At 41.8% G+C, this 27,934-nt stretch overlaps 1 protein-coding gene across 1 annotated transcript in view; it reads right to left on the bottom strand.

Annotated features, from left to right (window-relative positions):
* Positions 1-1,249: 1,249 nt before the first annotated feature.
* Positions 1,250-27,934, bottom strand: part of LRRK2 (leucine rich repeat kinase 2) — a 133,633-nt gene continuing 106,948 nt past the window's right edge. The window contains 11 exon segments of the mRNA XM_038415017.2: positions 1,250-2,962; positions 3,676-3,747; positions 13,324-13,532; positions 15,078-15,230; positions 16,436-16,620; positions 19,305-19,377; positions 19,673-19,866; positions 21,671-21,865; positions 22,806-22,906; positions 25,500-25,670; positions 27,521-27,681. Coding sequence (XP_038270945.2) covers positions 2,841-2,962; positions 3,676-3,747; positions 13,324-13,532; positions 15,078-15,230; positions 16,436-16,620; positions 19,305-19,377; positions 19,673-19,866; positions 21,671-21,865; positions 22,806-22,906; positions 25,500-25,670; positions 27,521-27,681 — 1,636 coding nt within the window. The 3' untranslated portion in view covers positions 1,250-2,840.

Genomic DNA, 27,934 nt, shown 5'->3' with positions numbered 1-27,934 from the left:
TGATTAATTTTTTTTTAGTCACTTGATAGCCCTGGTTTAAAGCACTACCACCCAGAAGCACTATTCTTCCGGCTTGGAAGGGGAACTTCAGACTCCAGCGAGGATCCACAGGACAATCAGCCCAGCATCCGCAATCCTGAATCAGCAGAAGAATCCGTACAATCAGTAATATTGCAGGCAATTTGTGCCACTACTTCCTCATCACTCCAGTAGACTTTCTACTGCTGAGGGCTGTAATCTGGGTTCCACAAGCTGAGGGAACTGGACTTATGTTATACTCACCAGTCAGTCAACAGCATAAAAGAGGCTAAGGGAGGTAGGGCTGCTATAACTCAATTCTAGCACTGTGACATACAGCAGAAAAGGTATTCTCCTGTTATGAACAGACTTGTGCAAAACCTTTATGGGGTGGTTTCAATATTGTTATGTTCAGCATGTTTTCTCTGCATTTGAGTCCCAGTGGGTCACCACTGCTATGAGCCTTTTACCTTTGAAACAGTGGTAACTCAACTATCAAGAAGAAACAATTGTCCAAAGTTAGGTTAGTTTGACAACTTTCTACATCACTCTCTGTTAGCATCTGAATAAAATCACTTGCTTCTGGAGGAAAGCTTAAGAGCTTAGATAAGTAGAGGTCTACTTAAATTGCAGCGAAATCAACCTGCAAAAATGTGTGGCCACAGCAAAAACAACAAATTTCATGGATGTATCACTTACGCCATGACCAACCTGTGAAAAATGTGATTTCTCTGTAGCATTTCTCAAAGTAGGGGTCCTGACCCAAAAGGAGAGGCTGGCAAACCTATTGCCACTCTTATTTCTGTGCTGCCTTCAGAGTTAGGTGGCCGGAGAGCAGTGGCCTCTGGCCCGGCACCCAGCTCTGAATGCAGCGTTGCTGCCCTCAACAGTGGAGAAGTAAAGATGGCAATACTGTGACCACCCCTCCCCACAATAGGCTTGTGACCCACTTTTGGGCCAGGACCACCAGTTTGAGAAATGCTGTGTACTTTTGTATACTTTTTACCCTATACTATAGGGTAAAAGTTACACAAAAAGACCAGATTTCACAGTCCACGACACAATTTTCATGGCTGTGAATTTAATAGACTCCTGCACATAAGTGGTCAGGCCCCAGCTCAATAGAAATTCTGTGAGAAATACAGCATACTATTGGAAAATTGTCCAATTAATAGATATAAGGCTTACACTTCAACATGATTTATAAACTGACTTCAGCACATGAAATAACATCAGATATTTAAGTTTATTTCTTTATGATAAAAATAATGTATTTTTTGAGTTATAAAATCCCATATAAATAGCATTATTCATAGCACATAATACAACACAAACACACTATAAACAGTGCACATCTGAAAAGAATCCAAATAGCCAAATACTGATTCATTTTGAGAAAGTTCTGTGCACTTTGTTGTCCTAGTTTAGGAATTATTTATAACTATAGAAGATTGGAAGGAGAGGGACTTGTCTGGTGGCAACACCTTCCTCTGTTCCACAGGAGACAAATTTCAGAATGGCTTTGGGTTTTTTGCTACCTGGCATTGCAGGCTTGTTATGGTGAAGAAGCTCTTGGTCTGAGCAACAGAGAAAGACATCTGTCTGTGGTCTGAAGGACAGAAGTAAGGCACTGAGTGCATGCTGTCAGACAATTGGGTTAATGGATACAGAGCAATAACATGGCATCTCCAGAATGAAGGTAGGTATGTGCGTGAGCAGGCTCACAGGGGAGTTACACAAGGCAAGAAGTAGCCCATTCTTGGATGCCTGCAGGCTCCACTAAAAATATCAATATAATAAGATGCTCATAACAAGGCTGGATGGTAAACTTTGCACACATGGTAAATATGAATACTACAGTTTTCATGCTTTTTCAGACTGAGATAAGCAAACTGAACAATTCTATTGCGTGAATACTCCATAGGCATTTTATAGCACATTGGATGGCTACCTGAGAGGCACCATGTCATACCACATTCTGTGTACTATTTATAGCAACATTCAGAACAAGAATTTTACCCTGCATTCTCTTGCGTGTGCAACGTGAGTTGCAGAATTACATGTGTGAATGTGTTATGAAACAACAGTGTTGCTATGAATGAGATTGCATTGCCCAATGCCAGGCATACACTCACAGTCAAAAAAGGCACTATCTTCACAGACACCTTCATTCTGCCTTTTGCCTTTGCCGTTGCAGTGCCCAGCCTTTTTATGAACAGACTGAAAACTGCCAGATTTCTAATGTACATAGGAAGGAAAAAAGCCTGACCTATTCAGCCTTTGCTTTTAAAACTAGGCTGTATACATTCTACCAACTAGCTGTACTAGCCAACATATAAACGACAATGTTTTCCTTCATATAATCAAAATTACTAAATATGAGTTTAACTAAGAACATTAGCCACAGTAAAGTTCATGTATGCAGGCAGCAGTATATATAGTGAAGCCTAAACTTTGCTCTCTTTTACAATGTTAACTTAAATGAAGTTACTCTGCATATACAAGGCTATAACTAGGAGCAGAATCTAATGCTGTGGAGTTACTCTGGATTTATGCTGGTGTAACCAAAATCAGAAACATACCAACCAAGATTCTTTGGATTTATACAAGTGTTGCTGAAAGCAGATTGAGTGAATAGTTAACTCCTTCAAAATATTATAAATAAAAATATTCCTTATTTCTTCTGATATTTCATGATTTTGAGGGATGACAGTCATTTCCCTTTGATTCTTAAACAAAAAAATAATGTAATAGATAGTAAAAAAAGTTTAAACCAATGGAAAACTAGGAAACAAGATGACTCTCCACTTGTCTAGGGCTCCTTAATCCAAAGAAAAACTTCTCATTTTTTCTGCTAATTCCCGTCTCACTTCAATGTGCTTTTTCAGGTTTTGTACTTCATGGGGCAGCTTAATGTCCCACACGGACATACACGACTGCACTTCTGCAAAAATAATTTAAAAAAACATTTGAAGTACTTCACATACAATTATTGCATTACAAATGTGATTTTGCTTTGTTTTTAATTACAGTTAGAAATAATAGATCTGGAAATGTAAATGAGTTTTAGTGTACATGAGAATCAGGCCCAAATCATTAAAATAGAATTAAAACAGATTTGAACCCTAAATTTATTACGGCTCAGACTATATTGGATGTGAGCCCAGTCCCGCAACCCTTATGCAAGAAGTGAGTCCTTTCTCCTGGAAGCAGTCTCCCTGGTTTCAGAGGAGTAAGGGGATGAAAGGATGACTTGCGTGAAAAAGGCTTCCTAGTCTCAATTCTGATTACTGTAGGTACTGGATATTCTGAATATTGTTACATAGAGTAAAAAGGCAAAGGATTTTATTTCAGTTATAATCAGGGACCCTTAAAAGAGGTTCTGGTTCAGTTAGAATTTTGAGCAAAGGTTTGTCTGGTTCTTCTTTTTTCCACATTTAATCACATTTAATTTTATATGAATATGCCATTGTCATATTTTACGGCTCAATTTGACAGGAGTCTAGAAACACAGACAACAATAAATCACCACAAAACTGCAATGAAAATATATCAAATGATGTAATAAAATTCCTAACAGACATATTAAAAAAAAAAAGAGTACAGTATTTTTTACAACATAAGTAATATGGATTAATAAAATAAATTACCAGATACCTTTCTGATGTTTGTCGTCTTCATTACATTTATAGCAGTGCCCCAAAACCAGCATGACGTTCTTGAGGCTCCCTTTTCAAAAATAAAATGTTAGATTTTAATTTTAACTAGCACTTGGATTTTACTTCATTTAAGAGCAGAAGAAGCAGATTACATGCACCACTGAAGGAACAGAAAACAGATTTCAGTAAACTAATGCAGATTATATATTTTACTGTTAGAAAAAGACATGAAAAAATGCAGTGTGTGTGTGTGTCTGCACGCGTGCGTAATGATGCTGGTTCTGGTGAGACCCATCTGAGAGTGCCAACTCAGGACAAATTGCTTAAAGCAGGGCAGTTACAGCCCAAGGCTGGGGTTTCTTTGCACACCACGGTACACCAAACCAGACAGACAGAGAGCAGAGGACTTTGGTTTTACCCTACTGGCTAACCACAAGTCACACAAGCAATTCCCTTAGACACTCCAGTTTCCCAGTATCACCACCAATGCCATTCGTTATGGAGACAAATGGTTATAAAAACCAATACCGCAGCAAAAAGAAAAAGGTTCTCCCGATCCCAAAGGACCAAGCCCCAGACCCAGGTCAACATACAAATCGGATCTTATTGCCAATCCTTTAGAATCCAAAATCTAAAGGTTTATTCACAAAGGGAAAAAGATATAGATGAGAGCTAGAATTGGTTAAATGGAATCAATTACACACAGTAATGGCAAAGTTCTTGGTTCAGGCTTGTAGCAGCGATAGAATAAACTGCAGGTTCAAATCAAGTCTCTGGAGTACATCCACAGCTGGGATGGATCTTTCAGTCCTTGGTTCAAAGCTTCAGTGTAGCAAAGTTCCTCCAGAGGTATGAAGCAGGATTGAAGACAAGATGGAGATGAGGCATCAGCCTTTTATAGTCTTTTCCAGGTGTAAGAACCCCTCTTTATTCTTACTGTGGAAAATTACAGCAAAATGGAGTTTGGAGTCACATGGGCAAGTCCCTACATACTTTGCTGAGTCACAAGACGTATCTGCCTTCTCTCAATGGGTCAGTTGTATAGGTGGTAGTCCTTATTGGGCCATCAAGCAGGCTAGGGAGAGCTGACACCAACTTGTCTGGGGTGGCACCCAGAAGCACAGCATAAGTTGGAAATAGACAATATAGAGCCAATATTCGTAACTTCAACTACAAAAATGATACACACATATAGACAGCATAATCTTAACCACCAAACCATAATCTCTCCATAGACCCCTTACACGACAATCTTTATTCAATATTTGCTGCAAATATATAACGGTGGTCGCCATAGTGATCTATACAGTTACAAAAAGAAAAGGAGTACTTGTGGCACCTTAGAGACTAACAAATTTATTTGAGCATAAGCTTTCGTGAGCTACAGCTCACTTCATCGGATGCATTCTGTGGAAGATACAGTGGGGAGATTTATATACACACCCAGAGAACATGAAACAATGGGTGTTACCATACACACTATAAGGAGAGTGATCACTTAAGATGAGCTATTACCAGCAGGTAGGGAGGATGGGGGGGGGAAGGAATAAAGATTGGAGTGGATGTGTCATTACACAAAGTAAAACTATTTCCCCATGTTTTTTCTCCCCCCCCATACACTGTTCCTCAGAAGTTCTTGTCAACTGCTGGAAATGGCCCACCTTGATTATCACTACAAAAGGTTTTTTCCCCCCCACTCTCCTGCTGGTAATAGCTCACCTTACCTGATCACTCTTGTTACAGTGTGTATGGTAACACCCATTGTTTCATGTTCTCTGTGTATATAAATCTCCCCACTGTATTTTCCACTGAATGCATCCAATGAAGTGAGCTGTAGCTCATGAAAGCTTATGCTCCAATAAATTTGTTAGTCTCTAAGGGGCCACAAGTCCTCCTTTTCTTTTTGCGGATATAGACTAACATGGCTGCTACTTGAAAATCTGTCACCTACAGTCATAAAAAGAAAAGGAGTACTTGTGGCACCTTAGAGACTAACAAATTTATTTGAGCATAAGCTTTCGTGAGCTACAGCTCACTTCAGCTCACGAAAGCTTATGCTCCAATAAATTTGTTAGTCTCTAAGGTGCCACAAGTACTCATTTTCTTTTTGCGAATACAGACTAACATGGCTGCTACTCTGAAATCTACAGTCATGTTTGTCAAGCCACACCTTTGGCTCAATATCTCTGGGGTTTTGGCATTTTAGGGTTAATCTGTGGCTTTACTTTGAAAAATTAAGTTATCTTTTCCCTCCTTGTCCTGAAGGATCAAACCCTGATTTCTCTTGCTTAACAGAGTTTACTGGCTGATTAGGTGTGCTCTCTGTGCTAACAGCTATTAGCAAGTCTTTCTTCTCCCAGTCAGTCAGGTAATTTGCATTCAACCATACAGGAGCCTGTTCACCAGTTTTCAGATCCTTCACTGCTACCAATTCCAAGGTTGGACTCTGTCTTAAAGAGAAACCATCCATTTTCACTAACAAGCTAGACTCAAAGTTCTGTTGTCCTTCCCTTACCAACCTCTGCTGCCACATGGAATCAGAAGTTAGGTCCACTGAGAGACTACAAGTCATATTCAAAGTGTCTAGAGATGAGAGTATACCTGCCATCCCCTACATTCTCCAGAGATTAACTGCACAGCTGTTCTTCTCTGCAGACTCAGCTACCCAATCTTCCCTCTGAACCTGAGACACAGACTGCTCACTTACAGAATCAGCATAGATACATTACTCTCTCAACAACCTTGTCTCCCCAACAAGCTGGCCAAACACAGCCACTTGGTTATAGGGCTGTTCAACTTTCTTAACAGCTTTCACTCCATCTGAGACCTTCTCAAAGCTGTCCACACTGGATCTTTCAAAAGGATCCATTCACAACAGAAAATTTCTGGCTGTTAGGAACTGAAACTTTTTTGATTAAATCACTTTCACAAACTTCAGTTACAGTAAACTGCTTTCAAATACTACCATGAGGATTCCTTTTCCACTGCATGCATCCGATGGAGTTAGCTGTTGCTCACAAAAGCTTATGCTCAAATAAATTTGTTAGTCTCTAAGGTGCCACAAGTCCTCCTTTTCTTTTTCCCTAGACGCTTTTCTAAGCAACAATTCATTCCTCACAGAAATTCTACCCTTACCCTCTTCAGCTAGGGCTTGCTCTAAAGGAACACAGGACTCTCTGCCGCTTTTATAGATCCAGACTAACACGGCTACCCCTCTGATACTTAACAGACTCTTTCTGGGTCTCACTTACATCCAGAATCACCTCTGGACCATCAGGCGGGTTCCTACACAATCCCCTTTCAGGCAAACTTATAGACTTCCTAGATAAAAGGTTAGAAGCATTCTCCTTCCCTTTGCCACACACAAGTTCAGGAATCTTTTCCTTCTTGCTACAAGTTTCCACACCATCAGTAGGTAACACAATTAAATCACCTTTTGCTCTTCTTGTGCCCTGGCTAGGGTATCACTCTGATTAGACAGAGTTGCTACACCCTTTCCCAGCCACACATTAGCAACAGGCAAAATACAAGCACCAGAATTGTCTTGTCTCTGGGATTTTTGCATAGACACTAACTGGATGCAAGCTAGTTACAGTGCCATTCTCCCTAGCAGACACAAACTTAGGACCATTTCCTTCCTGGGCTTTATCTGAATTCAGAACCAACTACACTATTCTCAACCATCACAGGCTGAAAGGCACCTTCTGTCTGCTCCACAGACAAATAAAAGCCAGAGACACATTCTCCTTTACTAGACACACAGCTTGGGATCTCATTTCTCTTGTCCCAGCACACAGGGCTGTTCACAGACAACTGCTTGGAGACCAGGGTCACTCCCTCCATAGGCAAGTCAATACCCCTGACAGACACAGGCACATTTCCTTCACTGTCACAATTCTCTACACAGGTAACACGCAAGATATAGGGACACTCATCTTCTACTATCCTTGCCTTCCCAAACTGCTGACTAGACAAAGTCATCAGCTCACAAGGCTACCTAGGCTCATCCAAACTTTCCTTACCAGGCACATTGCCACTTCCAACAGATAAACTGCTGCTCTTCTCACTACACTGAGCTACTTCCAGCAAATCACAGTTTCCCTTTTCAGGTTCACTTTTACAAGATGTACTAGCCAACAATCCATCACTCATCAAAAATATACCCTTTCCTTCCTCAGTTAGGGCTTTAACCTGACCATCCACTTAAATCTGCTCCTGAGAAACATTTTCCTGACCAATGAGTTTTCTGCACTTTATCTAATTCCAGATTCACTTCTGAGACATTAGACAGACATTCAGAAACTTTATTCACAGACAAACAGCTCTTTTCCTTAGACAAACATTTGGAGAAACCTTCCCCAGGCAAATCATTGCCCATAATAGACACAGGTTTAAGATCATTCCTTTGCTGTGCCTTATTTATGTTAACTTGACTGAACAAAGCTTTAATATAATTTCCAATCATAAGATCCTTAGGGATTGTGTTTTTCACTCCCACCATGGTCCCTCAAATCTCTTCCATTAAAGGTGGATTTTAGTCAAAGGCACACTGACAAAAATACTCAGATAATGCTACAACAGTTATACTTTCACCTGGCAAATCATCTTCCTCCCTGACAAGACTTGCTTTAACCAAAGTAATATCTGCTGCAGTGTCCCTTCATGCCATACACCTTACTCCATTCACTTCTGCACTGCTAATAAACTCTGCAATATTTTTGCCATATTCAGCTTTAATATGAGTTTTAAGGTCAAATTCTTCAGAGACCACAGAAACAGCATTTGCACACAGGGCACCAATGCTGTGCTCTGTATGGCTTGCCTGTGAATTTACAATAGGATTAGCATTTACCGTGGCATTGGGGTTGCTGGTTTTGGGCTGCCCTTCAGGGTCAGGCAATCTAGTCTCATGTGGCCAAGCACACCACAGTGATAGCATTTAACCTGTTTATTCTTGGGGTGAGAGCTTCTACCATCTGGGCCCCCATGAGTTCCTTTATAAGAGTCAGGGCCAGGTTTACTTTTAAATCCTTCCCTCCTCTTAAACTGGGAAGAATGGTGATTAAATTTTCCCCTGGGGTTTATACCCTTCCCGAACCCTGTTTTGGGTATGAGCATCCGCAATCTCTGCAGCCCGTAGGACTGACTCAGGGTCCCTGTCACACACAGCTGCTCTCACATGGTCAGGCACAATGTCTAAGAACTGTTCCAAAGTTATTAAATCCAGCAGTTTTTCAGAACTCCCATGCGCCTTTGTTCCCACAACCCACTTTTTAACAAAACCCATCAGTTTATGACAACAGTCTACAAAAGTACAATCATTAGACATTTTAAACTCTCTAAATTTAACTCTATAAGAATCAGGAGTAATCTCGAACCACCTTAACACAGAATCTTTAAACTGCTCATAATCCAAGGCTTCTTGTTCCCCCAATTCATTAAATACCTCCCTGGCTTTTCCAGTCAGTCTGGTCAGCCGGACTGGCATCTGCTGATCATTGGGGATCTGGTACAGATTGCAGAGGCTTTCAAAGGTAGACAAAAACTACTCTATATCCTCAAAAAAGAAAAGGAGTACTTGTGGCACCTTAGAGACTAACAAAGTTATTTGAGCATAAGCTTTCATGAGCTACAGCTCACTTCATCGGAGCTCACGAAAGCTTATGCTCAAATAAATTTGTTAGTCTCTAAGGTGCCACAAGTTCTCCTTTTCTTTTTTGCAAATACAGACTAACACGGCTGCTACTCTGAAATCTATGTCCTCAGTATCACTGTAAATGGGACAAATCCTTTCCCAGTTTTTCTCGTGGCGGTGAGGAAGTGGAGTCTGGCTGTCTCCTATTGCATTTGTTGAGCTTTATTCTTCCTTTCATCAGCTTCCTTTTCTCTCTCAGCAGCTTCTCTTTCGCTTTTCCAGCAATCGAAGTTCTGCTAGATTCCGTTCATGCTCAAGTTGCAGTTTATTTTCTGCCTTTTGCACTCTAATTTTTTCTGCAGCTTCTGTGGTCTCAGGTAAGGGCTGTGCTCCTGCCTCCTGATCACTGGCCATTAACAGATTTCTCAGTTCCTGATTTGTAGCTAAGGCTTATCCCCTTTTCTGAACACAAATCTTCCAGGGCTTTTTTGCCAAGGCCCTCATATGCTCTTCATTCACCCATTGCAACTGCTTTTTAACCAGCCAAACTTTCAACACCAAAATACAAATTTCGATAGCGTGGGGTTCTGACCCAAAGCTTAATTGACCTGGTTCTGTGGATCCAAACACGACTATGCCACTGTAAAGATGTTAGTTCTGGTGGGACCCATCTGAGAGTGCCAATTCAGGACAAATGACTTAAAGCAAGGCAGTTACAGCCCAAGGCTGGAATTTCTTTGCACACCAAGGCAAACCAAACTAGCCAGACAGAGAGCAGAGGACTTTGGATTTACCCTACTGGCTAACCACAAGTCACACAAGCAATTCCCTTAGACACTCCAGTTTCCCAGTATCACCACCAATGCCATTCGTTATGGAGACAAATGGTTATAAAAACCAATACCGCAGCAAAAAGAAAAAGGTTCTCCCGATCCCAAAGGACCAAGCCCCAGACCCAGGTCAACATACAAATCGGATCTTATTGCCAATCCTTTAGAATCCAAAATCTAAAGGTTTATTCACAAAGGGAAAAAGATATAGATGAGAGCTAGAATTGGTTAAATGGAATCAATTACACACAGTAATGGCAAAGTTCTTGGTTCAGGCTTGTAGCAGCGATAGAATAAACTGCAGGTTCAAATCAAGTCTCTGGAGTACATCCACAGCTGGGATGGATCTTTCAGTCCTTGGTTCAAAGCTTCAGTGTAGCAAAGTTCCTCCAGAGGTATGAAGCAGGATTGAAGACAAGATGGAGATGAGGCATCAGCCTTTTATAGTCTTTTCCAGGTGTAAGAACCCCTCTTTATTCTTACTGTGGAAAATTACAGCAAAATGGAGTTTGGAGTCACATGGGTAAGTCCCTACATACTTTGCTGAGTCACAAGACGTATCTGCCTTCTCTCAATGGGTCAGTTGTATAGGTGGTAGTCCTTATTGGGCCATCAAGCAGGCTAGGGAGAGCTGACACCAACTTGTCTGGGGTGGCACCCAGAAGCATAGCATAAGTTGGAAATAGACAATATAGAGCCAATATTCATAACTTCAACTACAAAAATGATACACACATATAGACAGCATAATCTTAACCACCAAACCATAATCTCTCCATAGACCCCTTACACGACAATTTTTATTCAGTATTTGCTGCAAATATAGAACAGTGGTCATACACAGTGATCTATACAGTTACAGATTATGTCAATAACTTTATTAATAACGTCAGAGTGTGTGCGCCCCCATTTAATATGAGGGATTTATTAAAGATCAAGGACAAATTACATAAATATTGTAAATCATTTACCTTCATTGAGCCTCATTGGGTAGAGTAAAGAAAAAAATTGCAATTGAAAATATGTTAAAGTTTTATGAGTGTGTGTGTGAGAGGAGAGGCTTCGTCCCTGTGTCTTATGGAGCATATATAAGACCCTGCAGCTCCCAGCCAGGCCCTTGTGGGTGGTGTAGAGAGCCTGCAGTTCCCCATTTTGAATCCATATTTTTAGTAAAAGTCAGGGATAAGTCATGGGCTTCCATGAATTTTTCTTTATTACCCATGATCAGTCCGTGACTTTTACTAAAAATGAGACACACAAAATTTTAGCCTGAATTATTATTTACATTATGAAAAGGGGCTAACGTTGTAACTATAAGAACCACAGTGAAGAGATATATCTAATACTGACTTTCTAATAATTAATATTTAGCTGGCACTCTGTCATCTAAAGACCTAAGTACTTTATAAAACTGCTGTTATAGGCCCTGATCTTGCAAATGGATGTCGTGTCTCTGGACAGGGCCAGGGGTCCATGGAAGCATTCTATTTATAGGATTGGGGCCATTGTTAAAAAAACAACAATGGAAAAACACCTTCTTCTCAGTCAACTTATGTGCTCTGTGCCTCCTTTATGAAAATAATTTTTTTTTATTGCTTGAAGCACTGCAGAGCCAATACATTTTGAAGGGTTAGTCAGAATGAATTGAAATTTATTCTGCCTTATGAATCATCATCATCATCATCATCATCATCATCATCATCACCAGCTAAGTCTGACTGTAGAATATATTTAATAGAGTCAGTGCTGCAGAAAGAAAATAGATTGGGTTTACAGTGATGCCAATGAGAAGATATCGGAACTTTAAAGTATGGAATTGACTAACAGGAATATAGTAAGTGTGGGAACTCCACAATGTTAGCTTTAGAGTCACTTTTCCTACTATGGGCATGCTTTATTCCATACTGACACCGGAGATGCAGCTTAGGGGTGTTTAGTAGAAGGTGAATGTAGTCCACGTGCAATATTCCACAGCAGTGTTTCTCAATCTGTGTTCCACAGAACACTGGCGTTCCACATGATGTGAATAGGTGTTCCGTGAAAGAATCTAGAATTTAATTTTGACTCTTGCACTTGATTTTTGTACTACTTTATAAATGCTTTCCAGTTAGATATTGTTATTTCAAGGTATTTTAAATTTGTATTTTTACTTTGTTTTATAAAATAAAATATATTTGAGCATAAATAACGCAATTTTTTATTTGAAAACCAAACGATTACAAAATAATAAGTGTTCCGTAATAGGCTAAAAAGTGTTCCGTGGCCAAAAAAGTTTGGGAAATGCTGTTGCAGAGTATTTTACTATAATACGTATACTTAAGTTTCCGTCCTTGCATTATAATGTATTGTAATCTGGGGATGTTCAGATTAGTCTGGGGGAAGAACAGTTGAGGTGGAGAAAATTACCATACCCCAAATCTGACCCTTCTGCATATGTGCTCCTCTGGCTATGTATAAAGCAGAAGTAACTCCTTCACCCTCAATCCCTGCTTCCACAGTGTCTCATAATAGAAGTGGCCATGGCCACAGGAGCAGCTCATACATACAAAGCTGTAGGCTCTGATAGCAGCCCACTAACCCAAGCTTCTATCCCCTGCTCCTACTTCACACAGCTGAACTGAAAGCTGCACATGTAACTCTGCCCTATGGAGGCACCAATCAGAGTTCTACTCAGTGGGAACTGAGAGTGGGAGCCACAAATCAAATAAGTAAAAAAGAATGATTAGAAAGCAACAAGATTATACACACACACACACACACACACACACACACACACACACACACACACACACACACAGCATGCGAGAGAGAGAGAAAAGGAAAAAGGGAGAGAATTAAGAAAGAGAAAACAGGCAGACAGAACAGGAGAAATAAAATGGACAGAAGGATGGAGGAAAGTGTGCGGGGGCATGGCACAAAAAGGGCTGGGAGCGAGATGCTATTGGTCATAAGTGGGGCTTCGCTAGAAAAAGTATGGGAGCCACTGCTGCCACATCTGAGCACCAGTAGCACATTCTTTGGTATTTACTCACATAAGGATTTAGATTGATTAGATTAAACATGCAAATAGAATAGAGTGAATGAAAAACAATTAATATTCTAATTAGTTCATGGAATGTCATGTCAAACAGGAATTGTCAATAAATTCTATAATGAAAGATTGTTTCTTTTGAATACTTACCTAGCTGGGCTGTCAGCATGACTCGAACAGAGGCACAAAAATCGCTTATTATTTGTATAGGACGACGTGTTGATAAATCAAGCAGCAGGATATGTCCTCCCCCTGTTCCTATCCAGAGGGCAGTATTTTTTTGTAGACAGATGGTCTTCACTCTTCCAGAATAAGCCACTGTATGTTTTGATTCTTTATTTAGTTTCACTACTTCCTCCCTAAAAATATGAAGAGATTTTGTATTAAAAATTGCTTGCAAGCATGGATATTTCATTGGATAATTGCTAAGTTGATGCCCCTGCACTGGACAATTTTTTTTAAATCTGGTGTCAATGCAGACTGCATGAATCCCAACCTAAGAAACTTCCTTACATTAAACAAGCTGGGAGGAAAGCTACTGAAGTTTTAATAACCATTAGACTTAACTTGGGCAACCTGAACAGGGCTTTAAATTGGACACGGGTAGCTCTCCTTTCTCTTTGACTCTCAAAGCTGAATTTGAATAATTCCCTGTTCTAGTCTTTTAAAGGAGAGGATGACACTGATGCTACTGCTCACAGCAGCACGAGAACGAAACAGCACTCATTTTCACCAGCTTTGTTAGGTGAGAAGAGAAGTGTGTACAAAGAGTTAAATTAACTAGGCTTGTGTAGCCTAACAGGAGGTAATTTGAGGATGGGGACTATTTTAGGGTATTTTGGTTACCAATCTAATTAGTACGGTTTATGGATTGGGGACAAAAAAACCTCAGAAATGAAACCTTCCCTTCCATATTCTAAATTCTCTCCTATATGAAAAAGAAAGATGGCATGGAAGTGGAAGAGAAATCCCTGTACAGACCAAAATAAATTAAAACACCCTTTCCCCCCCAAAAATGCAATCCCTTCAGGAGCCAGGATTTCCTCTCGCAATGGCTAATATGGGTAATTTTATTAGCATGAGTGAATTTATTTTCAACTAACGTGCATACATATAGTTGTGTGTACCATATGTATGTAGTTGTATATATTTGCATATAGTATACGTGTTATAGTTATGGTCCCTAGAGGATCCAGTATGTGCATTTTATACACTGGATGAAAAGTTACTACGTCATGGATTAATACTAATGGTGATCACTTCTGGCATCCTAGAATCTCTCTTCTTGAAGGCAGAAGCTGTGAGCTGTTGAGTATCTCCTGGGTAACTCCTGATATGCTCTCATCTCAGCGTCACTCTCTCACAGTTTCTTTAGTTCAATGGGATTTGAGGGCTCTCAAAAGGCCCAGGAGCCATTTAATACCTTGCAGGGTTAGGCTCTGAAGGACAGGAGCAATAGATAGCAAAATTAAATCATCCTATCTGAAATTTTGAGATATGTTCCCTGTTTTCTCAATCTGGGCATAGAGCAAGGGGTGGGAGATAATAATGCTACCTAACTACCCTATGTCAGCCCATAGCTGTGGTGGCATGGACAGGAGTCCCACAGAGTTAAAGGATTCATCTGGGGTCACAGGTAGTCAGTGAAATAAACATTTGGGATAAATTACTAGAAGCTCAAGAATGAAGGCCAGGGAAAAATCCTGAGAGCCTGCCTGGATCAGTCCAAAACTTAGGACCAGAAGAGGGGAAAGAAAAGCCATGCCTGACTCCAGAATTGGTCTCACCAGTGATTCCCTTCCCCGCCACCCCCAAAACGTGAAGTATTTCATGAGACAAAATCTCCCAGACAAATCCACTATTCATCTATTACACACAATAACAGTACAAAATAAGAGACTTACTTTAGAAAATGTGCACAGTCAATTAGTTCACAAAGTTTCTTTGTTTCCTTATCCCAAACTTCCACAAAATGGCTGTTTTTCTTAGCCAAGTAGATGGATTTGTCTACTGCTATTGAAATAATGTTTGCGTCACTGTAAGCGTTGTGACAGAATCTAAGAAAGAGGGAAAAAAATTAAACGTACACTATATTCCTAATAGGTAAGCTCTGCCTACAATTACAGATCCATGCAGCCTAAAAACAAAGTGGGCCTGGATCAATTTAAAAATAAAGGATCGGATCTGAATGTTTACAGTCCATGGAGTTACACCAGTATAAAAACATTTAAAGTGAGATCAGATTCAGGCATATAATGTAACTATTGGTTCAAGGTATGGGAAATTGTAATGTGCCTGCTCCTGCTCCCAACAAAGTGAATGGATGTTTTACCACTGAATTCCATGGAAGCATAACCGAATCCGGTATCTATTAACAAATCTTCATTTGTTCATATGTTCATTTCTTCATATGTTTCTAACAAACATATTTGTCAGGTCACAACAGAGCAAACACCATTTCCTTCTATTCTAACAAAGGGCCAAATCCTGCAAGCTGCTAAGGTCTTTTGACTTCTTTTGGAGGGCTGCTCAGCACAACACAAGACCAGTCCCAAAATGGGGCCAGCCTGATTCTGCCCCGTCTGCTTTGCCTCTGTTTTTAACTCTAGTGACAATGTTTTTGATTACTTAGTTATTTGAATCTCCTACAAATCCCATGATTGTGCAAACTTTGATCATAATATCTCTGCAATTTGAAAAGAGCATCCTTCTGCCTCACTGATTTGGCGTGAGGATTGTATGCTCCACAACTTCAGCCTCACAGTCTTATATATGAATAAGACCTTTGGTATCTTCATCACAATAAAATTATAATCTTTTAATAATTAGTGGTGAGGAATCATATGCAATGTATATATATGGCAAAGACGTAAACACATACCTTATAACTATATGAATGTATACGGTCAAATCCTAAGCTCAATGCATGTATATGGCTCCCAATGAAATAACTGGGAGTTGAGCAAATTCTTCCCATGTGTGCATTTGCCCAATAGCATTTCTATATTCATAAAACATAGATTTACTTCCTACCACATTTGTAAAATAAAAATGCATACTACGTAATGTTTGCTTTAAAACTAGAACAAATACATTAAATATCAGTTGATCTTATATTCTTTTAAAATATTATTAAAAGAAAAAATTGGAAATAAGATATTTACAAAGAACAAGCAATAAGTCAGGACTCTCAAACAAAACACTGACAGAAAATGTTAATGAAAACAAGAACAACCAAATTACATTAGTATAAAAAACTCACAGCTGACTTGTCTTTGTCTCAATCAGGGTTTGAATAGATATATCACCAGATAATAATATGATCTTTGTTCCGCAGCCTCCCCAGACTATATTTTTTTCAGATGCACATGTGGATTCACTTAAGCACATAAGTGGTGTGCTGACATTCCCTATAGTTAAGATCTTCAAAGGTGCCGCACCCTTGCACTGTAAGAAGAAATATACCCTCCATTAGAAACATACAGTATATACTTATACAAGGCAATTTAGAAATTGATAAACCAAGAACATACATTTTACAGAACACATACAGGGCCAGACTTTCTATACCTTTATAAAAGACAGTTTACCTTTTCCGTAACCAGTGTTCTTCGAGATGTGTTGCTCATGTCTATTCAACAATAGGTGTGCGTACTCGCCAACTGCACTGGTGCTGGAAGTTTTTTTCCCTAGCAGTACCCATAGGGAGGGAGCGCCCCTCGCGATCCCTGGAGCCTGGCATGGTAGAAGGGGGACTGCACTCCCCACACCCTCAGTTCCTTCTTGCTAGACAACTCCGACAGAGGGGAAGGAGGGTGTGATGTGAAATAGACATAAGCAACACATCACAAAGAACACCAGTTATGGAAAAGGTAATTGTCTTTTCTTTTTCGAGTGATTGCTCATGTGTATTCCACAATAGGTGATTCCAAGCTACATCTGTTGGAAGTGGGTAGGAATTCACAAGTTCCCAGGATGGAGTAACGCCCTGCCAAACCTGGCATCATCCCTGGCCTGGGAGACGATCGCATAGTGCGAGGTGAACAGGTGAACCGAAGACTACGTGGTGGCCCTACAAATGTCCTGGATGGGGACGTGGGCCACGAAGGCAGCCGTCGAGGTCGGCGCCCAAGTCGAGTGTGCCCTCACAATGGGCAGCAGGGGAACCCCCACCAGCTCCTACCAGGAACAGATGCACGAAATGATCCACTTAGAAAGCCGCTGAATGGAAATCGGCTGACCCTTCATGCGCTCAGCCGAGGCGACGAACAGTTGCGAAGACTTTCTGAACGGCTTGGTCCACTCGAGGTAGAAAGCCAGAGCTCGCCTCATGTCAAGCGTGTGGAGATGGCGTTCCTCACTAGTCACATGAGGCTTGGGACAGAGGACTGGCAGAAAAATGTCCTGACCCATGTGGTAGGCGGAGACCGCCTTTGGGAGGAACGCAGGGTGTGGCCGGGCTGGACTTTGTCCTTATGAAAAACCATATACAGCGGTTCGGAGGTTAGGGCCCTGAGCTCTGAGACCTGCCTGGCCGATGCAATAGCTATCAGGAAGGCCACCTTCCATGAGAGATGAGACCAGGAACATGTGGCCAGCGGTTCAAACGGGGCCCTCATGAGACGAGCCAGCATCAGGTTTAGGTCCCACTGTGGAACCAGGGGCTTGGAATATGGGTAGAGATGGTCCCAAACCTTAAGGAACCGTCTGGGAAAACACGGCAAGGGAAAACACCGTGTGCTCTTGCACTGGGGGATGAAAGGCCGATATGGCTGCCAAGTGCACCCTGACTGACAAGGGTGCCAGTCACTGGGCCCTCAGGTGGAGGAGGTAATAAAGGATAAGCTGGATCGGGGCGGCTGTCGGGGAAACACACTGGCCTGCCGCCCACCTCAAAAACCGAGACCACTTCGCCACATAGGAGCGGCGAGTGGAGGGCTGTCTACTTTTAAGAAGGATGCACTGAACCTGTTCGGAGCATGTCCTTTGAGCCCTGAACAGTTGCTGGACGGTCAGTAGTGCTGGGAACATCCCCTCAACTGAGACCGGTACTGGGCCGGTGGCGACTGTGGTGATCCCAGTGGCAGCTTGCCTCTGGAGCATGGGGCCGACATCGACGGAGCTCCGGGCACCGGCATGGACATGACGTCCCTGGCTGCCTGGAGGGCTTCGGGCGTAGATGGCATCTGGACATCCAGAGAGGCCTGCTCTGAAGGGCCTGGCTACTCCGCTCAACGTGAGTGGGAGGCCTAGGGCCCAATGAGGATCGAGGACTACCCGACATGGGGCTAGCCTCTGTCCCAGACTTTCCTCGGTGCCGTTGCAAAGAGGGAGTCTTTCTGGTCCTCTTGGCGTGCCCCGTGGCGGGGAGCGGTACTGACTGGACGATGGTACCGGAGGGTCTCCGTGTACTGACGCTGCTGTGCCGGGTACCTTCAGAGCAGTGTGCCAGGGCTGGGGCCAACGCCGACTCCATCAGGATGGCCCGGAGCTTAATGTCCCTTTCTTTTTTAGTCCGGGGCTTGAAAGACTTGCAGATCTTGCACCTTTCGCTGATATGAGCTTCTCCCAAGCAACGCAGACAGTCTGCGTGCAGGTTGCTCCTTAGCATAGAGTGCCTACAAAAGCAGCACAACTTAAAGGCTGGGGAGCAGGACATGCTCTGGCCCGGGCTCAATGACTAATTAAACTAACTGAATCAGCTAACTGACTACAGGTACTACTGAACAAACGAAGAGTTCTGGGGAGAACCTGCAGCAAAGCTGGAGCAGAGCAGTTCCGACACACCTTCACTGGCAGCAAGAAGGAACTGAAGGTGAGGGCAGCCCCCCTTATACCATGCCAGGCAGACGCCACTCCAGGAGCCGCTGGGTGGGGGCTCCCCCTGTTGGGTGCTCCTAGGGGAAAAACTTCTGGCACCGGTGCACGTGTTGAGCACGCACACCTATTGTAGAATACACATGAGCAATCACTTGAAGATGAACTCCTTTGTGCCACTGGATTTCGGTTCAGCACTCCCCCCACCCTCCCTTTTTTTTGGTAAACTGCATGAAAGAAAGCTATTAGAAGTAGTTACTTTACATATTACGGATTACATTTTTTAAAGAGAGTACTGCATACGTTAAATTTACCTTTACTACTTGATCTTCAAAAACTGCTATTTTGCCATCAGCTGTTCCCACCAGAAAAAAATTCTTCTGTTTGCTGAAATGAAATGATAAATTCCAGAATTGCGTCATGAAAGGACATTCATTAAAGAAGATTTAAAAACAGAAGTGTCTGGTAGATCGGGGTTTTATTGGTCACTAAAAGTGAACACAGGGCCACATGTCCAAAAACAAGCACTTAAGCTCCGCCTGAGAGCAAGTAAACACATGTGCAAAGTATATAGCTGCAGGCACAATACAGGTGTCTGCATATACAACCACCCATTTTGTTAATATTCCTGTGAAGTCAGATTTCAAAATGTAGCCTGTAATGTTTAAACTCTAAATGATACCTTTGCTTTGAAAAAAAGTTGCAGTATAAACAGGTAACAGAATCTGACATTTTCTGAAGATGGTGTTTGTTTTTTCCATCTTCTGTATTAAATGCCCACAGAGAACCAGACTGGGCTCCTGCCACAATCCAGTTTTCTTTCTCTGAAGGAAGAGTCACTAAAGCCAAACACAAGATTCTTCCATCTGCAATGTCCTGTGTCAAGAAAAAATAATTAAAAGCAGCCTTGTTATTTTTCAGCAAGGATTACACGAGTAAATTACATAAAGTAAAAACAGTAGGCCCTTCTGGGAAGATGGCCTTTCTTCCCAATGGAAAGAAATCCCCAATTAGCAGAAGATACTTTCAACTTTTCCTCTGGCAACCTCTGGCATTCAAAATCCTGAAAATAAATGATTCATAAATAGCAATGATCCATGGCAGACTGATGCCATGCCTGTCCTTTTAAGGATGCACCATCTGTCTGCCCAATGCTGTGAGAAGGCCAGCATGGTGATCTGACACATTAACTAACTACCAGGAACACATACATTCTCAGCATATAGCAGCTAATGATCTGAAAGCTGTTGTTAGAGAAGCAAAGAAATGGAACTGCACTTATGGTACTTTCTGTGGAACAGTTTAATTGATGGAAATAAAGCAGAGATCTAAATATTTCATTTTAAAATATCCCCTCCTTCCCCAGAAAGCAGCAGTTTCAAATGTAACACAGTATCTGCTGTTTCATGCCTGTGTCTCACTACTGTCTAATGTGCCACAGAAATCCTTCTTTTAAACATGCTCTGTGATGAGTTATATCCTGTGCTGGTAGTGAAACACATGTGCAACTTTGCATACTTAGCCTGGGTAATCCATCTTCCAGTTTACAAATCTGCTTCTTGTGACAATACTGGATATGGGAACTCCAGAAACTAAATGTTGACATTTGGTGGGTGCATTCCACAGCAGAGAGAGTCTCCTGGGAGGAGTGGGAATGACAACAAGTTGTGTTGGCCTGCAGACTATTGGTCTGTGTTCTGACCTCAGTGCAAAAAGGCTGAGGGTTGGCATTCAGCCAGCCCACTGGAAGAAAGAAATACATTTGTGGTAGGACAATATTGTGAGGGGTGTTGGATGGACAGGTGGGAGGGTAAGATGATCACAGAACCATAGAAATGTAGAGCTGGAAGGGACCTTGAGAGATCATCAAGGCAAGATCCCAGGGGCCTTTCCCCTGCTCTATATTCCATAAGCTAAACAGGTTTCAGAGTAGCAGCCATGTTAGTCTGTATTCGCAAAAAGAAAAGGAGTACTTGTGGCACCTTAGAGACTAACAAATTTATTTGAGCATAAGCTTTCGTGAGCTACAGCTCACTTCATCGGATGCACAAATGCATCCGATGAAGTGAGCTGTAGCTCACGAAAGCTTATGCTCAAATAAATTTGTTAGTCTATAAGGTGCCACAAGTACTCCTTTTCTATAAGCTAAACAGCTTCACTTATCAGGAAGTCTCATGATACTCATCTTAAATTCCACTTTACTCAGTTCCATCCCATGACTTCTAGCTATGCCCCTTCCTGAGACACCCTCAGTAATTGCTCTTAAAAAAGGAGCATTTCTGTGGCCCTTTTGGTCTGAGGATCTCAAAGCACTTTTCAGACATAAGGAATTAAGCCTCAAAGTCCCCACCTCCCTGTCAGTACAGTAACTATCAATTCTAATGTTTTATAGTTTCATAAGGTAAGTCTACATAGCAAAAAACAACAACAAAAAACAGACCAGTGGCAGCTGTTCTGCTTCATCTCATGGTATCAGTGCTGATTCTTATATCAAATGCCTTTGGAATTCTTGACCATGAGACGTAGCTGATATGGCTGTACAGCATGAAAGCAGTCAAAGCTGGGAGCTAGGCTTTCCAGAAGCTATACCCTATTGTTAAAATGCATTTTATATGTAAATACAGAAACATCAGCTCCATAGTGCCAAGGAGTTAGTAATAAATGACAACTTCACACCTACCTCACAAGTATGGCCATCTGTATTTAAGTCAATAAATGAAACCTGTCCTTTTTTTGTATTTCCATTACCTATCCAGACCCCTGACTTCTTGCAGCTTTGACTAGCTGCAACCATGCACTCTGCTGCAAAGGCACTACGTATTGAAATATGTCTCATCAAACAGATAAGCTTTGCGGAGTTCAAAATATCATAAACCTGTAAAGGACACCACAAGATAACAGCCTGTAAATTAACAGATAGCACTTTTCATTCTGAAGGATAACAAAGTACAAGCTCTGTACACAGTATCACAACATGCAATAGTCACTCATGTACTGCAGGTATACAGTTAAGGTACATTACTGTTTTTCAGGGGGAAGTAAAGAATACATTTTCCCAATTGAAACTACAGGACAATGTCAATGTGACTTAGTCTCCTAAGTCACATTTGAAAATCTTACCCAATATCACAGAGCAAGGTAGTATTGTGATAGAAGACACACTATGGTAGGTTTTAGAGCCATATCATTATAGAAGATGTACGGAGTGGTGTAGATTAACTGCATCCACAATTTTATAACAAGTTCTTGCTGTGTAAGGTTAATTGAAAAGGTCTATCTGGCATGAACCCTATGTGGCTACATATACGAGTATTAATCACCAAGTAATGAAGTGGCAGAAACATGACTGGATGATTCATGGCAAAATATAAAAGAAAATGGCTGATTTGTATTTTGCACAAATGTTTCTGTACAAAATATTGTACTTCTTACGAAGGGCTTGTCTACACAGTGCACTAGTCTGTACCACTGGGGTGTAAATTTTAGTACACTGGTGTGTAACACACTAACTGGGCCGTATGGGCCCTGCTGTTGCACCCCAGAAGTTCCATAGTGCATGTTAATGTAGTCCTGTTTGAAACGGGACTACATAATATCCATTATAGAACTTTTAGTGCAGGGTCCACGTGCACAGTTAGTATGCAACTTGCTAGCACGGACTAGAATATACACCCCTCTTGTGCAGACTATGCCAGAGGCTTACACCGCATAGACAAGTCCTAACTTAAATTCACCACTTCCTCTTGAATTGGTAGAGCATAATAAGTCAACGGTAGATACTAAACTAGAAATTGTATAATACAATCACAAACTACCTGGGCCGATGTAGGTCTTTCCTGAGGGTTTTCTTTCAAACACTTGCTGATTAAAGTTTCAACTTCAGGCCAGGGGGCACACCCATATTCTTTGACAGGATCTAAAATATACATTTTGTGCTGCCAATTAGATAATTGCCTAATTATTGCAATTTATCTCAAACTAAAGACAGAGTTATGAATACCATTCTTCTTACCAGAATTTCTCACAATTTCTTACAAAGTTGCCCAGAGATGCATCCCACACTAGAGTAAAATTTCAAACTGCATAGAGATTAAGTGCTCAACTTCTATTAACAGCAAATTGGAGTTACACAGCTAGAGTGCTTGTCATTACCAACAGGTACATCATGATGCCCAAGGCACCACTGTTTCCCTAATTTTAGAATTGGATCTAAGCGGTAACTGCTGGTGAATGTTGACTTTTAATGGTGACTTCAGCAATGCCTATGCACTCTGTTTTGAAAATTTACTTGTCTCTGTTAGGCAGAGAGAATGATATTAAATAAAATTAGAAGAAGTCTTTCATCATATGGGTGAATTTTTGGCACACTGCACAGGAACTCCCAATAACATTTATGGGATTTATGAGGTTAAATTCTCACATAGTCCTTTACCTCATCATCTTAGGCACTGAGAGTTCTAAACCCAAAATTTAAATATTAATTATGGTGAATTAACGTTTTCTTTTCTGTCCATCAAAATGCATAGTGATATCCCCGGTATCACCTTATATGGACATGACATTAAACAAGGTTAAAGAATAAAATGCAGCCTACGAAATGAACATATTCTCTCTTACACCAGGTCTGAATTTAGTTCTAAGAATACAAAAATCCTGTTTCTTTACAGAGTGCACCAATTTGATCCCTGATGTATCTCTAATAAAGTTACACCAGGGATGATGTTGGCCCAATATCGCCAAATCTGAGTTTCTCACTGTTTGAAAACGGGATGTAATTTTAGAAAAATTCAAAAACCTGCTAATTGTTTTGCATTATCCTCCAAGTAGTGGCCACGGTCAGACATAGGATACAACTCAAGTGGCAATATTTATCTTAGCCAGCATGACAATCGCTATAAGAACATATGAACGGCCATACTGGGTCAGACAAAAGGTCCATCTAGCCCAGTATCCTGTTTTCCAACAGTGGCCAATGCCAGGTGCCCTAGAGGGAATGAACAGAACAGGTAATCATCAAGTGATCCATCCCCGTCACCCATTCCCAGCTTCTGGCAAACAGCTTCTGCCAGAACTATCCTGGCTAATAGCCATTGATGGACCTATACTCCATGAACTTATCTAGTTCTTTTTTGAACCCTGTTATAGTCTTGGCCTTCACAACATCCTCTGGCAAGGCGTTCCACAGGTTGACTGTGCATAGTGTGAAAAAATACTTCCTTTTGTTTGTTTTAAACCTGCTGCCTATTAATTTCAGTTGGTGACCCCTTGTTCTTGCGTTATGAGAAGGAGTAAATAACACTTCTTTGTTTACTTTCTCCACACTCGTCATGATTTTATAGACCTCTATCACATCGCCCCTTAGTTGTCTCTTTTCCAAGCTGAAAAGTCCCAGTCTTATTAATCTCTCCTCATACGGAAGCCGTTGCATAATCCTAATAATTTTTCTTGCCCTTTTCTGAACCTTTTCCAATTCCAGTATATCTTTTTTGAGATGGGATGACCACATTTGCGTGCAGTATTCAAGATGTGGGCATACCATGGATTTATATAGAGGCAATATGATCTTTTCTGTCTTATTTTCTATCCCTTTCTTAAGGATTCCCAACATTCTGTTTGCTTTTTTGACTGCCACTGCACATTGAGTGAATGTTTTCAGAGAACTATCCACAATGACTCCAAGATCTCTTTCTTGAGTGGTAACAGCTAATTTAGACCCCATCATTTCATATGTATAGCTGGGTTTCTGTTTTCCAATGTGCACTACTTTGCATTTATCAACACTGAATTTCATCTGCCATTTTGTTGCCCAGTCCCCCAGATTTGAGAGATCCTTTTGTAGCTCTTCGCAGTCTGCTTTGGACTTCACTATTTTGAGTAGTTTTGTGTCATCTTCAATTTTTGCCATCTCACTGTTTACCCCTTTTTCCAGAACATTTATGAATATGCTGAACAGTACTGGGCCCAATACAGATCCCTGGGGGACACCACTATTTACCTCTCTCCATTCTGAAAACTGATCATTTATTCCTATCCTTTGTTTCCTATCTTTTAGCCAGTTACTGATTCATGAGAGGACCTTCCTTCTTACCCCATGACAGCTTACTTTGCTTAAGAGCCTTTGGTGAGGAACCTCATCAAAGTCTTTCTGAAAATGTTCTACTATATCCACTGGATCCCCCTTGTCCACATGCTTGTTGACCCTCTCAAAGAATTCTAGTAGATTGGTGAGGCATGATTTCCCTTTACATGATTTCCCTTTGACTCTTCCCCAGCAAATTATGTTAATATATGTCTCTGACAATTTTGTTCTTTACTGTAGTTTCAACCAGTTTGCCCGGTACTGAAGTCAGGCTTACCAGCCTGTAATTGCCGGGATTACCTCTGGAGCCCTTTTAAAAACAAAATGGTGTCACATTGGCTATCCTCCAGTCATTTGCTACAGTAGCTGATTTAAATGATCTTTCCTCTCTGTATGTTCCAGTGTTATATCTTGAGGAAACATGACATACCTGGTAATTTTCCATGAATTGCTAATTCATCAAATTCATTTGGAAACTTCATGCCTTCAATTATTCTACCTCCTGCTGTTAAAATGTCATAAAGAAGCAAGCCAAATGAATACACATCAGCTTGCTGATTGTAAATAACATTTCCTCTGGCAACCTCTGGTGCTCGAAATCCTGGAAATAAATGATTCATTAATAGTTATGATTTATGCCAAGCTGATGCCATGCCTGTCCCTTTAAGAATAAATACCTCTTGATGAAAAATGCCACAGGAAGTTAACAAAAAATTACATACTATTTCTGAACTGGCAGCAGTCCATATGCTGAAAAATCACAGAAAAAATGAGCAAATGGAAGGTCAGTGTAAAAGAAGTATCTGTAAATCGGTTAATAAGCTTCTGTGCTATTAGTCTAACCATCAAAAGAGCTTCATTATTTAATATTGAAAAGGAAGGGCACATCCGCAGTCCTAAATCAGGGCCTGATATGGGAGTCATGCCCTCAAGTTCATGGCAATGGGCCCAACTCTCATTCACTCTAAGGCAGGGGTCTCAAACACGTGGCCCACGGGCCGCATGTGGGCCGTGGGGCTATTTCCTGCAGCCTGCCAAGCGGCCCGCCCCCCCAGCCTACCTTCAGGCCGGGGTGGGCAAACTACAGCCCGTGGGCCAGATTCGGCCCTCAGGATTGCCCCCGGTGGCCCCGCGAGCCGTGCGCTGCTCCCTGAAGCGACCGGCACAACGTCTCTGCAGCCTGGGGGGTAGGGGCAGAGGGCTCCGTGCGTTGCCCTGGCTTCCAGGCCCCGCCCCCCACAGCTCCCATTGGCCGGGAACGGGGAACCGCAGTCAATGGGAGCTTCGGGGGAGGTTCCTGGAGGAGTGGCAAAAGCAGTGCACAGAGCCCTGTGTCCTTGCCCAGACCCTTCCCTCCCCTGGGCCACAGGGACATGGTTCCGGTTGCTTCCCAGAGCAGAGTGGAGCGGGACTGGAGCCAGGGCAGGCAGGAAGGGAGCCTGCCCTGGCCCCGGTGCATGCCGCTGCCACCCTGGAGCTGCTCTAGGTAAGTGGCGCCAGGCCGGAGCCCGAACCCCTCCTGCACCCCGCCCCCCAACTCGCTGCCCTAAGCTCCCTGCCACTCCCTGCACCAGCTCCCTGCCCTGAGCCCCCTGCCTGCACCCCAACCCTCTGTCACATCCTGCACTCGCTCCTGCACCCCGCACCCCAACTCCCTGCCCTGAGCCCCCTGCCACACCCTGCACCTCAACTCCCTTCCCTGAGCCCCCACCATAGCCCCCACCCCTCCTGCACCCCCTGGGGGCAGGGAGGGGGTGGAGTTGGGGTGGGGACTTCAGGGAAGGGGTTGGAATGGGGGCAGGAAAGGGCTGGGAAGAGGTGGGGCAGGGGCGGGACCCCATGGAAGGGGTGGAGTGGGGGCGGTGCAGTGGGGAGCAAGGGGGGGTGTCAGTGATGCGGCCCTCGGGCCAATGCATTAGTCCTCATGTGGCCCTCGTGGTCATTTGAGTTTGGAGACCCCTGCTCTAAGGCTACTTTTTCATTGCTCTAATAGTGCAAAGGGGCCTTCAAATGGTATAAATGTGATCCAATTAAAATCAATGGGAGCTACAGGTGTTCAGCACCTCTGAAAAATCAGAACCCTAAAGCGCACATTACTGACCACTAAAACCCAACCACATTTAGTATATTGTTTTAATAAAATAACCATAAAAATATTCAAATTGAACGTATTTGTACAAAAGAAAAAATAATTAAAATCAGTTAATGTTATTTAACTTACATTCTTTTTAACAACCCATTATACTGCCAACATTGTGTAAAAGGCCCCTTAGTGTAAATGGGAATCAGGCCCAGGGTATATAAATCTGTTTTCATCAGTTATAACATGGTGAGAACCACAGCAACGTAGACTGTTCCTTAATTGTACACTTCTTGTGGTTGAATTCCAAAATATTGTCTTTATTCTTTTTAACAAAACAAAAAAATACAACAAAGCATTTTTTGCCATACCTGGTGTACCTTCTGAGGTTTTTATCCCCATTCTGCAGCAATACTGAGCAATGCCATAATCAGCAATCTTTGCAATGACTGCTGAATTGGGATATAGTGTAAAGAGCAGCACATTATGAGGCTTTAAATCACGATAAATGATCATTGAAGAATGCAGATACCTGTTAACAAAAAAGTATTTAGGTGAAAGCATTTAAAATCCATATCTATCTATTTACACTGACTGCATTAATAATACTATAGTAAGCCATGTTATTAATTTTAATCATTCTGACATCAGAAGGAAAAAGTTCACTAATACGATATCAGATTGATGGATTATGGTTTTGGAATACCCAGGAACCTATTCTTGCAACAAAGCCCGTTGCCAACTGTGTCCTCATATCTATTCAGGGGACACCATCATAGGGCTTA

Source organism: Dermochelys coriacea, chromosome 1 (assembly GCF_009764565.3).
Source record: "Dermochelys coriacea isolate rDerCor1 chromosome 1, rDerCor1.pri.v4, whole genome shotgun sequence".
In the NCBI taxonomy this organism is placed as follows: Eukaryota; Metazoa; Chordata; order Testudines; family Dermochelyidae; genus Dermochelys; species Dermochelys coriacea.
The sequence above is the reverse complement of the archived record's forward strand: the minus strand, read 5'-3'. Positions and strand labels throughout refer to the sequence as shown.